Source organism: Chamaea fasciata, unplaced genomic scaffold (genome assembly GCF_029207755.1).
Source record: "Chamaea fasciata isolate MVZ Bird 193981 ecotype frontalis unplaced genomic scaffold, bChaFas1.0.hap1 SCAF_1, whole genome shotgun sequence".
In the NCBI taxonomy this organism is placed as follows: domain Eukaryota; kingdom Metazoa; phylum Chordata; class Aves; order Passeriformes; family Sylviidae; genus Chamaea; species Chamaea fasciata.
In genome coordinates this window covers 114881797-114895724 of record NW_027094086.1, presented here as the reverse complement: position 1 = coordinate 114895724, position 13928 = coordinate 114881797, and the positions used below count along the sequence as shown (strand labels likewise).

The 13928-nt window shown below is 40.4% G+C and overlaps 1 protein-coding gene across 6 annotated transcripts in view; it reads right to left on the bottom strand.

Annotated features, from left to right (window-relative positions):
• Positions 1-368: 368 nt before the first annotated feature.
• THRB (thyroid hormone receptor beta) overlaps positions 369-13928 on the bottom strand; it is a 158259-nt gene continuing 144699 nt past the window's right edge. For all 6 annotated transcript variants that reach the window (XM_066194395.1, XM_066194374.1, XM_066194382.1 and 3 more), the window contains 3 exons: positions 11503-11649; positions 7165-7423; positions 369-5790 (listed from right to left, as the gene is read on the bottom strand). In XM_066194395.1, the coding sequence (XP_066050492.1) occupies positions 5549-5790; positions 7165-7423; positions 11503-11649 (648 nt within the window). In that variant the 3' untranslated portion in view covers positions 369-5548. The remainder of the gene's footprint in view (positions 5791-7164; positions 7424-11502; positions 11650-13928) is intronic.

The window sequence follows — 13928 nt, the reverse complement described above, 5'->3', positions numbered from 1 at the left end:
AGCTTATTGCTCCTGTCACACCATCCCTGTTTAGACTGGGAGTGGAGAAAGAAAGAAAGGGTGTTCCCTTAAAAAATGTAATTGAGTGAGACATAAATCAAGAGTCAGTTCACTGGAGTAAATTAAGGCTGGCTGCTGTGAAGAGTAAGGAAGTGAAAACCTTTGTTTGGCTGCCCAAGGGAAGGGAGGAGAGGAGATAAGATATGAGGTAGGTGATGAAAGGGATGCAGAAGCACAGAAATGTGAACAGGTTAGAGCTGATAAAACATTGTGCTCTAGGTCCTACTTTTCCCATTCCAGCAGATTGGAAGTGTGAGACAAAGCTGACAAAAGAACCTGCGACAAAGAGACAGAGACACCAGGACCACTTTTTAGTTATAAGCTTTTTCTTTTTTAGAATTCAAGCTTACACAGTTATCTATGCCCACTATATTCATAATTACATTTTAATATCTGCATACAAAAGCTATGTAAAAATTATTTTCTTCCCCAAATATACAAATTTTCTCTTTAGATAGTTTAAAACATTTGTGATCACAGATTTTTTTTTAATATATTTTAGGCTGAAAAAATATTACCAATCTAGCATAACTCTTAACACTGTTTGCAAAAAAATACATCATCCAAGGTACTTTGTTTTTTACTGTACGGTGTAATGTTTGCCTTACCCTCAGGGCATGAAACTGATATAAAAAAATAAAACAAATAAGCAAAACCCACAAACCTCATAGACAAAGTAGTAAGTCCTCCCAACCAACTTCATAAAAACAAATAAACAACCTAAACCACCCTCCTCTTTAAAAAAAATTATGAATGACTAATTTGATGTATTTATGAGCAAACTGAAACTGTAAGAGTGCTAAGGAAGTAGGAAAAGAGAAAAAGAAATTACAGTATGTCAGCTAGTTCATGCCCTGATACTATCTTTACCAACATTAAATGTGTAATTAAATAAAGTGTCTTTTAATGTTTTACATTGTGCTCAGTAATTTACATAAATTTAATCCACACCTGGGTGCTGATGTAGATTTACATTTGATTGTCTTGTGCATAAACAAGGTTAGCTTTTAGAGAAGGTAAACTGTGCAATGGACAGTCACAAACAACTTATTACCTGCACAATATTGCTTTTTGAAGGCGACATCAGTCAATGTGGATACACACAAATAATGCATACTCTTTGCATTTGCTAACATCTATACTAAAACTTTGTGATAAGGCCAAACCTTTTTTTTGTTGTTTTTCATTTTAAAGCAAAAATATACCATAGTAAAAAAAAAACAAAAAACAAACAAAAACGTGCTCACACCATTTTAAGTCTTTAAGTGGAAAATATATCTCTATCACTCTAGAATAAAATTCTCTCTATAAAATTCAAATACAGATCACTTCATTACTATATCAAAAGGAAACGTCTGGCAATCATTTCCAGATGATCACAATAACAAGACACATTAAGAAGTTCTGTTGCCTCTTCCTTTGTGAAAAGATAAATGTTGAACACTTTCAATTGCTCTCACAGTGAGAGGAAAACGTTCCTTGGTTGTGGATTTTGATTCTGTCAATGAAAAAGGTTTAGCCTTAGGAATGCTGGCTACATCTCAAAACCGTAAGACTGATTTTTAAAATTTATGATTCATGCAGCAAGAAGTCAATATGACACATACAGATTAGAGTTCCATAGCATAAAAATACATCACTAGCAATGACATGCTCTGCTTGTGATTAACAGCCCTCTCTTGGCAGATTTCTGATATAATGGTCTTTCTGGACAGTTTTTTTCCTCTTTCTGATACCTGCCTCTGAAGAAGCAAGCAGTCTGCTCAAGGATGATTTTGGACCTGGGAAGTCTAACTCTAACGTCTACATTTTGGCAGAATGTAAACAAAAGTCATTAGCACACACTATATTTGTTATAATAAATATCACAACTTAACTGAGATTACACATGAAATGAGTATCTAAATGGACATGTTACTCAGGGTAATACCATGAATGGTGACAATCAGGTTTGACAGGAAAAACCTTCTGTGCAAGACCCACACGTGGACTACAAAGCAAACACGAGAGCCATGTGGCACCAGCAGAAACAAGACTCTGGACTGCACTGGAAAGCACAAGTTTGTTATTTCACGCAGAAGGCCAGTTACTACAAAGGGTGCTGACTGTGGCACTGGTGTCTGCCACTGAGATGGTCAATCCAGGTGCTCAATGCCACAATGGCTTGAGACCACTGATATTTAGAAGTAGGTCTTTGCAGAGCTAAGGTCAGTTAGTTTTGCTCTCACGATCACAAAAATCAGCAGTCATACTGAGGAAGTGAAGGAAGGGACATGAAGTAAGACTGATAGGAGATCAGAGGCCACTGGATGTCAGTACATCAAATCTGTCCAGCTATGAGCTTGGCTTTAGTTTTCAGTTAAGGAATACTACTAACTCAGTCTGTTAATTAGTGCCAGACTCCAACTTAACCTGAAAAGCTAGAAAAACATGCTGATATATGTCCTTTCTGCTTAGAGCACTGCCAGAACTCTCTGAGTTGGTTGCCTGATTTTAGGCACTTCAGTCCATCTGCAATCACCTAAGGAAGGAGGCCTGATTTTCTGAACCCTGACTAAGCACAGCTCCAAAGTGCATTGGTGTTTTGGAACAAGAAGAGATGTGATGCTTCTTCTCCTGGGTCTCACCTGCAGCACAGTCAAAAGCTTGAATGCCTACTCAAACTCACATTTAAGCAAACAGGTGAGGTATTTGCATTGCCTTCAGGAGAAATTCCATGCTCAGATCCATGGCAGAACAGGGCTTCAAAAGACATGCACATTTCTCTTTTCTTTGCAAGCCACTGTGGGCATAGGCACAGTGATGCCTAAGCTTTTCATATATTTGTCATATATTTGTAGCTTTGTAGATTTCTAATACATGGCAGTAGCTCCCAGTACTTTTCCTACCCCTTTTACCCTACATTTTAGACCAGTAAGATAACCTTCTACAACATATTATGATACATTCCTGAAATATTATTTAGTCTTGCATCATTAGCCAAGGACATCTTATTTCCTTTTACCATGCATCCAGACATAATAAATACGGAGCTAGAAACTCAAGAGGGGCTCCAAATGGGCAGAACCAAAAGGGGAAATTACTTAACTAAATGCTCTTCTAATTGGACACTATTGTTAAATATGCAAATTTGTTAAACTTAAAAAGTTGTAGAAGTTCTGTATCACGTGTGCATTTTGCCATATTTGCACCTGGAGGCCTCCAATTCTGCTTTTATATTCTTGGCTATATTAACATTGTCTTGAAGGTGTGTTGTTTTGTTTCTAGACTGTGAAGGCATTGGGGCAAGTAAGGGACTGGCTGCTTTTCTCGAGTTCCCTATTACGTGCTGTAAGTCCTCCATCAAGTCACCCCAAATCACCTATCCAAAGAGCCTGTTTCTGACTCTTTGTCCCCAGGACAGTGCTCTACAAGGAATTTGGATAGAAATGTTTAGACACATGCTTCAAGATGGAGCCAACACAGCCAACAAAAGAGGTTCTAGACCAAATATTTAAGAATTAATCTCCAACGGTGTGTCTTCACTGCTACCTGCAAAAAAACTCCTGAACACCCTAATGGGTTTCATGTTCTGACAAAAAAAACCCCTAAGTGATTAGTGCTCATATCTCATCACAGGTGCATATGGTGTCAAACAACAGGGAGGAAAAGATTCCACATCCCTAAAAATGTGCCCAACAGCACTCCAAATACTTTATCAATGATGTAGGGAAGGAAGAGTAGAAAGAATTTAACTCCTGACGCATATATCGTGTTCCATCTATAAGTTTTCCTGAGTATCCTGCTTTTATGAGGGGATAAGCACATAACATATGGGTTCAGATATGGGCCATGAGCTTTGCAAGTCAACACATCCACACTAACAATGCCCACAACTTGCTGGGCAAATGAGTCAATAAATAGCAGAGAAAGAAACTGGTACAAATCAATGCACAACATGAAAGAATGTAGGGTATGAAGCAGTGCAAAAAATATGAACGAAGTCTCTGGTTTCCAGGAAGAACAGAAAAAAGTTTTAGATGTGTAACACAAATTCAGAGGATGGTTTAGTATCAAGTTTGTAAAACCCAGGGAGAGTATCCCTGAATAGAGACGGTGACTGAGAGGAACTTCTGCCTACAATGTCCTCATCACTGGCCTCCAAACATTCCAGGACTGTGAGTACTGGCTTGCAGACTTTGGCAGCAGGACATTTTGTCATTGCTTAGTTTGGTTCCTGCTAGTGCAGTTAGTGGAAATAAATTAAAAGAATCAAGAGAGCATCTAGCCTAACGAAACACATACAGACACACCTGTAGGGAGGGAGAACTCAGCTGATCCACACGCACATACACAGAGGACAGAGTCAGAGAGAGAGAAGATAAAAAATATGGAAATATGTTTAAGACATCTGCTGAAGATTTGTAATTATATATATATAAAATTATATATATACGTGCATATAAACTTTATATATATATATATATATATAAAACAAAGGATTACTGCCAAGCAACACTATTTGTATTACTGGGATAAAGCTCTACAGTCTTGAGTGTTGTTAATAACACAGCTGGTTTCTGTCCCATCTGAAGGTCACCCGGTATGTTTCATTCTCTTTGTCCTCATGCTGTGAGTCCTCATATCCCTGAATAACTCTGAGACACTGCCTGCTATCCTGACAGAGAGCCTTCTCCCTCGGAGTGACAGATTTTCCTCAGAAAAAGCAGACCCCTCCACTATCAGGAAAAGCACCTCAGAGGATCAAATTTCCCTCCTCACTCTAACAAACCTTCCAGTGAAGTTAACTGGAGTCCAAATTTCGTAACTGAAGATCTTAATATCTTATACACATGGAAAAAAAAAAAAGACTCAGTCCCTTTTAACACTCTGCATTATTTAAGTACTTGATTTATGGGGCACAGTTAAACTGCATTTGCTGGGAAAAAACCCCAGAGAATGATGGGATCATAATGATGATGAAGATCCTAGATCATAGTGGTGTAACAGAAACAATCACGAAGACAAGAAATTTCATATTATGAATTTGTCAGTTGTACCCTGCAAAAGGAGGTAATACAAGACAGAATTGTCAGGGTCAAACTAACAATAACTGTTTTAACTTGAAGGCCAATTTATTTTTCTGCCACTTCATTCTCTCTCCCCTGTTTTCCAGGCAATGATGGGTGTGAGCTGGTGACCACGCAAATGCTGGTGAATGAGATTGGTCTGTTTGTATTTTCACTGTTAAGCTGTCAAAGCACTCACATCAAAGGACTGAAGAACAAATTGCAATAGTCACAAGTACCCGCATTAAAGGGATGTTTTCATCCATGTGTATACAACTGCCCCCCAGCAACCCCAAAAGAAAACCCAAACAAAACCCCAGCCCCGTCTCAAGAAACAGAAGACCACAAAAGAAGAAGAACAAACAGGTGAGAAGAGCTGGGCAACGGGATGAAATGACAGCCAGTAGTGCGATCGGGTGCGGAGAACCACTTCAGTCTCTCTAATCCTCAAACACTTCCAGGAACAATGGAGGGAACAGTTCTGTGGGGCACTCCACCTTCATGTGCAGGAAGCGGCTGGCATGGCAGGCTCCAATCATTCGCAGGTCTGTCACTTTCATCAGCAGTTTTGGCCAAAAGTGTGCAACATGGTGTTTTCTGTAATTAATGTAGTGTTCGAATGCCAGAAGGAAACCCTCTTGACACTTTTCTATTCTCTCGACGCAGACAAGGCCTGGGCGATCTGTAGGTACAAAGCAGCAGAATTATAGTTCTTACTTATTTGCTTTAACAAATGCCTGATCATAAATTAGGAAAAATAGGATGATTCTGATGCTAGGAAAGAAAGGAGAGAGACTGGGGACATTTGTGGCTCTCCCACAAACTTCTTTCACTCCAGCCAACTCACTTGTTCGTACTATCTCTGTTAAATGAAGAAGATAATCCTTCCTTTCTTCATCCTTTGTCTGCTTTGCTCACTTAAGAGTGTAGCTGTTTGGGAAGTGTTTCCTTACAGTGACTAGAGCATCAGATCCCTGATTTCAGCTAAAACTTCTATCTACATTTTTCTGTAAAACAACTAATAAAGAAACAAAAAAAATTCCTTGTCAGACATCTAAATTACAGAAGCATTAAGGAACAACAAAGGCCAACAATCTGGCTGTCTCAACTGGCACCCAGAGAGGACTAGGAAAATCCCTTTCACAAGTCACTTCTCAGGAGACACTTCTGGGGAAGCAGGCCCTTTTTGAATTGCCTTCTGTAAGCCCTGCTCCTTTATCACTGTGTAGGGACCTAAAAAGAAATCAAAATGTTTTGATGGGGGAGATGAAGGGCTGTGTTGTGATTAACGTGGAAACCTTTTATCTCAGATGCAGTTAATGCTTGTAAATCACTGATTGTGTATTGTTATTCAGTGCCCAATCTTCAAAGCCATCTTAAAATACAATCTTGCCAGATCTGCTACTGCCCAAGAATGGAATTTTCTCTTTGGGCTGGCACAATCACTGGAAGCATATTTGAAAACATACTCAAATTGATAAGGTTAGAAACTCTTTGAAATCATGGGAAGTTGTCTGTACTGCTTTTGTATCACGACCAGTTGCAAATGGTCCCAGTGTAGGGAAACAGCACAGCTTGTAAATGCCCATTTGGAAGCAGTGGTGCTGTTAATTAGGAAAACAAGAAGTCAAATCAAACTAAACATATGAGACTGGTGGAAATGTGCATGAATGCCCAATGCATGACATTACTCAGGGGGAGCGGGAACTTATCATAAGGACCAGTGTTGCTAAATTATCCATTTTTCATTTAAGGCAAACTGGCTCAGAATCAGAACTGATTTCTTCCTTATGATCATCCCTAGCTCATTCCTAAGTACCAAACTGAGCAAGGTGTGTTACCAAAACCACTTTTATGTCCATCTCCCTGAACACGCTGAATTTCTTTCCTAGTGCTCACCAAAATAAGTCACTGGGGATTTGAGAGAAAACTTCTCCCACATTACTACAGTCAGCACTACAAGATCTAACCTATCTTATTTCCTTTACAAAGAGGCTTGTGACAAAGACCAAAGAGTTTCAAAATCGTTTGGATCCCAATATATTTCTGTTCTCACCTGATGACATGAGCAGAACAGCCTGAAGAAGGGCAACCTCGGTGTCATCCAGATTAAATGAAGAAAGAGACATGCCCAGGTCAAAAATGGCATCAGACACTACGCCGAGACCCCCATTTTTCAGCTGGCCCCTTGTCACCGCCATCTCCCCATTTAGTGTTAAAGTCTCACTCTCGGGGTCATAGCGAACTGCTGCTCGGAGGGACATGATCTCCATACAGCAGCCTTTCAGAAGGATGATCTGGTCTTCACATGGCAGCTGCAGAAATTATACATGGCAAAGAAAAATTCATGTTTGTCAAACTAGGTGGCTTTTACAATTACAATAAATTCACAAGCACAAAGTTGCAGTTCACAGCCCAAGACACTGTCTCACATGGTGCAGCTCCTCTCCAAACACGCTGCTCTGCACAAACCTCCAGGATCTGCGTTCCTGCCTTCAGGAACTGCCAGCAGGTTAACATTCCCTAGTTAGCATCCCCACACACCCTTAGGAAATCTAGCAATAACACAGCTGTTGGTTCCCTTAGCTCACAACAACTTACTATAGCAGAATAAACTATAACTGGGGCTGGTGCAGACCTCAGCCATCCCAGTAAAATTCACTACCAGCCATACTTATTTCTTCCCTGACCAGAGGAAAAGAAAGACATTTGGGAGGGTCTGTAAGAGTGGACTGTGTTTTAAATAAAAGGAATTTAAAAAAAGTGTTTATATCTAGAGGATATACCTCAATCAGTGAAGCAGTAATTCTCACTGATCATTTTAACAACAGACAATTTATTAATCTATACTTAATCTAGTACGGCTGCTCTCCCTGAGCTCCCTGCATTATTGCTGGACAGACAGAAAATCTATGGTATAGCTACAGCTTTTATGCTAGTGCATAAGCTGTGATCTTCAGGGCACGTGTCTTTTCCATGCCATTAACAAAGGCAAAACCAAATCGTTAGGTTTTGTATCTACAGAGTATAACCAGGATGATGACACATGAGCAGAATGTGTTCTATACAGCATGTCTTTATGTTTTCATAGGTTATTCAACGATAACAAAACCCACCAAGACAATTTTGAGACTGTTCACATACATGAACAGCAAGGGTTCCACATATGAAAGAGCAACACACTTCTACTTGGCTTGAAAGGAGGCAAAAAGCCTTTTTTTTTTTGATTTATTTAAAATTATTATATTTAGCCGTTTTGCAATTCAAAATGAAACCCCCATGAACTATAGGTTTACATGGCAACAGTGTACTTGCAAAGTAAGTGCGTTGATTTGGTGGGAAACGATGCAGAGCTACCTAATGCAAGTGGAAAGCAGCTCCCTGTTAGAGAAGAGTTTTAAGCACAAAGCTAGCCATGGTCAGAAAAATGAGTTGAGTCATGCAGCTACTCTTCCAGCAATGCCAGCTTCGGGTGTGAAGCGTTTAATACACAAGAAAACTGACTCATCCTGTTCAGGGCAGATCAGTTTCCCGACAGACGACCCTCAGCTCAGCAGTAGTGTGGGCAAGACTGCACAGGCACAGCAGCAGTCTTGCTACCCAATGCCAACTCTACTGTTTGGCAGCAGAGACTGAAGTAGGGAAAGAAACAAAGTTAAAAAAAATTTAAAACAAGAATAGATGTGTGAGAGGAACCATGAAGAGATACTGGAATAAGCAATGGCAGTGAAAAAAAGGACATGAAAGAAAGGGAGAAGGTACAAGAAAAGAGAAATTAAAAAACCACCAAGTCTCTAAATAGAAGGAAGAACAGTAGAAAAGAAACAAGTAACAGTGGAGAAGATATTTTGTGATGCTTCAGCTGTTTTATCAGTGAGCCATGAAACTAATGAGGATTTCTCTTTCTAATTGATCCTTCTTAAAACTTCTTTATGGTAGTGGTGGTCTGACTATAACTGTCCTCCACCAGCTTTTTTAATTCTGAAGGATACATGGGACACCTGTTTCACAGATGCCAGGCCTCAGGTCTTATCTGTCAGTAGCAGGAGTTACCAGAGACAGGAGGCTTGAACATCAGTTCTACTCCCAACTGTGCAGATTGTAATGCTACCTACACTCATCACCTGAGTGTTGCTACCAGAGCATCTTCAAGTAGCTGGATCAACAAACGTGACTGAAACTCAGTCATGTGTTGTCTTTTCCTCTCTCTGTGCAGGGAGAAAAAGAACAAGGCAGGAACCTGAGGTGCTCACCTCTGCAGGACACATGTGCAATGCATGGAATTGAGCTGAACTGAGCAACCTCAAAGAGTATTTACACATCACCCACTGTGGAACCACTGATGCCTTGACATTTAACACTCACATCAAACTTATTACATTCTCCCCAGTCTTCATATTCTAAGCAGAAAGAAAAGCAGGAAGGAAACAACATGAGAAATGATGAAAAGCAAATGAAGTTTTCCTTATACTTCAGTTACTCTGGGATTGGAAAACCTGTTTTGAGGCAGGGGCCAATGGGTGCACACAAACTAAGCTGGGCACTCACAGTGCTTTGCTGGCTTCTGTATGTGTCCAAAGATGTGAAAAAGAAGGAAAAGTAGGCATAAAAATATAAGTGGCCATGGATGCTCCCTGTCATGTCCCTCTTTCATAGACATTTACTACACTCTCAGGCAGCTTCTGGAATTATAAACTGATTTAATGTTTAAATGCTCTGCAGGTCCTATGGAAAAAAGGAGTGTTTTTCTTGCAAAAAATCTACAGCCCACACAGCATTGCTTCTAAGAAAAATATATGGGTTAAGAATCATACTGGAAACGAAGGAGAATAGGAGGGTGCTCCTTCAAAAAGGAGGAAACATTTGTCATTCTCTTCATGCTACAGCAAGTGCTATATGACAACATGGAGGACAGCTGTCCTACCCCTTTGTGTTCATGAGGAGTTGTCCCTCACCCTGCCATCAGATCTTGCTGTATATGGGCAGGTATCAGGTTTACACAGTGGCTCAGCTGTAAACAAAGCCTGTCCAGCTGAGCCACATAACATACAGAGGTCATGCTCAATGATGCCTTGACTTCTTCATCCATAATTCCTGCCTGGCTCTGACACAAGCGGGCCCATGGTAGCCAGGAGGGTAGGAGATGTCAGACAGGCACTGAAGTCTGTGTCTGACTGGCAGAGCTTTCTAAAATAAAAAGACTACCTAGGTACGTCACTGCAATTTCCCACATACAAACACCAGATCAGAGGAGACAGATTCCCTCAGATGCTAAATGCTGCAGGGCCCTCATAATCTATGGACACATTCCTCATATTTTAAAATCTTCATGCTTGGCTACTATTTCATGCTTCCTTGACTGATGGCGACAATGCAGAGGCTGGCCAGGGTGAGATATTTATGCTATGACAACTATTGATATTTACCTCTTCTTGTTCTGTACTTGCCAGAGGAAATATATAGCTCCCCCTGACTGAGTTTAATGAAAAGCTGCCAGACACAGTAGAGTAAAATGTTATGGCTGCCTTATACTTCCTTCCTGGCAGGGTGTTGACCTCAAAGGGAGAGATCGAAGGTGTTCCTGCTGATGGCAGGGAAGTTGGAACCAGATGATCTTAAGGTCCATTCCAATCCAAACCATTCTATCATTCTATGAAAATTATTTAGATTATTAAGACTGAAATACTATTTCAGGCTGCAGTTCTGATACCATTTATTAAACTGGAGAAAAGAAAAAATCAGCCATTGCACCTGGTCCTTCAATAAAAACAATACGTTGGTACACATGAGATCAGCATAAGGCCTCTGTATTCCTAATGTGCAACCAAGCCTTTGAGTCTACTTACTGTATATTTACGTGTGAGTATCTACCTGGAATGACAATCAATTACTTTCACAGATTCTTTTATGCACAACCTTCCCATTCAGGAAAACCAAGTCTAGGGAGCCCAATGAGGCATGTGCCACTCCTGGACAGGGCTGCTTTCCTGAATTTGAACCATTTTTTACTGCGTAGACCCAGCTTGACAATACTGTACCTGCCAAAGAACCAGAAGATAAATAGGGAACCATTTGCTGGAAGATTTTATTAAAAATATCAGCAATGCTTCTAGACAGTATCTTTTTGTTCATTTGTTTTGTTCAAGGCCACTTCTCAAGACATATCTGAACCCCTAATGAACCACAATGACTTCCAGATTAACAAACTCAGGATTTCAGTAATCACAGGAAAAAGAAAAGTCATGAAAATCCAGATGATTCTAGTCCCATCAATTTTGAGTGCCTTTAATTTTTAAATTTTAGACACATTGAATTTTTAAGTTCCTTGCCAGAGTACTTTGAGAAGTTTTTAACAACAGGCATATAAACAAGGAGTGCAAGAAAGTCTTCTTACCTCACAAAACATAGGCAACTTTTTGGCAAAATCCACCACTCTTGTAATCGCTGGTGTGATAATTTTTGTAAACTGGCTGAAGGCTTCTAAATCCACTTTCCCACCTTCTGGGGCATTAACTATTGGTGCCTGCCCAATATCTTCTGGCTAAGGATATAAACAAAGATATTTAAAGGAGCAGTCTGTCTTAGAGCAACTATTTTATAGTCTAAAAAGTCCTGCTTGGTGATGGAAGATACACTAAAATAAAAAGCAACGCTATTTGCTTTATAAGTAAAGTCCCTTTATGTCACAAAATGTGAATTTATTTGTAAGGTGTCCTGGGTTGAAGTATATTCTAACACCATCTTCATGAACTGTTGAAACCAGGCGAGGCAGTGCTCCCTGCCTCCTCCACTCTGGCTTATCTTCTGTTAATGGGCCCATCAGCACCTTTGCTACACAGCTCACAGATAACCCCCTCCTGGACTACCTCCTGTTAATGGGCCCATCAGGCCTTATCATATGACTCACCATCCCATTGTGAGATGCTCCGCCCAGAGGGAGGAACCAAGCATTCCAGCCTGGATATAAGCTGAGACTCTGAACACCAGAGGGGCGCTTACCCACTGGATTCCCAGAAGACCCCAGCTACCAGACCTTTCTACAGGATCACTGCTTCAGGAAGACCACCTCATCTGGACTGCTTCCATCACTCCGCTCAGGTTGTATTCTGACTCTGTCAGTGGTCTTTTGTATTGCATCTATTTTAGTTTACTTTCTTTCCTTTTTTTTTTTTCTGTTAAATTCTATCTCTGACTTGGAGCCTCTCATTTGTTTTGCTTTCAAACCACTACATAAGGCATTTGTGAAAGAGGTGATAGCACAGAGAAATGGGTAACTGGTATGCTCCTACCCATTCTTTGGGGACAGCTGGACTGTTGTGCAGTTTCTTCCTTGTGTCTGTATCTATACATTTTATAGGTGCAGCACATGCATCTTTTGCTTAAAAACACAGGCACATTTTTCCTTACAGGAGCTGAAAGCTCTGAAGCTTCTCTAAAAGCAAAGAGAATTGAGGAGACATGTTACCCCCAAAAGATGCTGCAAGCTTTGCAGAATTAGGCTCTTTCACCTACTCAAAGCTCAGAAATTCTCCCCAGAACAGACTGCCAGGTATCACAGGACACCCCCCCCCCCCCCCCCGAAAATTGCCAAGGCCAGTTTCCAAAAGGATAAAACAACTTACGTGCAAAGCCAAAACAACTTATGAGCAAGAACAGGCTAATCTAAAGGTGCCCTGGATAATATAAATAGAATTTGAACTCATCTGGGTAAAATTTTGGCTGAAAATTGCCTGTTGCATGATTTCAGCTCAAGGCTTCTCCAAATGAGAAACAAATCCTATTTTGAGGATTTCAATAGGGATATACAATGAAATAGTTTCAAGAAGAATCTGTAATGAGTGTTTTTTTATTCCAACTGCACTTGACCTTGTTCACCTGGTTTTTATGCAGCTGGTCAATGTTACCATGTATTTTCAAAACAGGCACATCAAAGCTGTTTTGTTTGTTAAGTGTGGTTTTGCAATTACAAAACACCTACCAAACAACATGCAGAGGTTTCATTCTGCTCACATTAAGGTCAAAAACTAGATAGAATCCAAAGAAGCAGACCTTTAAGACTGATGGGCCCCATGACATTTATGTAAGACACTTAAACAGTGAAGGTGCCCAAAGTAGTGTCTGTAGTAAAAACTTGTGTTCAACCACTTTTTTGAAGAAACACGTCATAAAAGATCCTTCCATAGCACTGTAACCAATCCAAATCTAACTTCTTACAGGAAAAAACTCAGCAATGTGTTGACAAAGCAAGCACCAATTGTAAAGGAACAATGAAGAAGACTGGGCTCAATTATCTGATGGTTTCTACTAAAAAATTCAAATAAACTCATTTCTAGGCTCTCCCCCTGCCTGAATCTTGGGTAACTAAACCACACTGTCTGTGTGCTTATGATAAACAACCTTCATCACTTCCAAGTAAAAAGACCAAATGCTTAAATCCATGTGAACCATTGTTATGGAGAAAAAGAAAGAGCACAGCATTTTGTCAGGAAAGGCAAAGCCAGGAGAGCCAGCTAAAGCTAACACATGGAAGGAGAGCCCTTTTTACCTAACTCAACAGGAGAAGAGCTGCAGACCCCAGTGAAGTCCCTGTTATCAAAGAACCAGCCTCAGCCACATAAGAAAAAATCCATAGCTCCTGGGGCAGACTGTCAGCTTCTCCTGCTCTTCAACAGCTCATTCCCAGCCCCAGCCTCGAGCTCCCTAGGTTTTATCCCAAACCAGCTGATACCCAAAGAACAGCACTCCTGTCTAAGCAACCAAAAGTACTACTGTAAATGCTTCTTGATCTGCTCACAGCTTGCTCTGCAACACCCCTGAAAA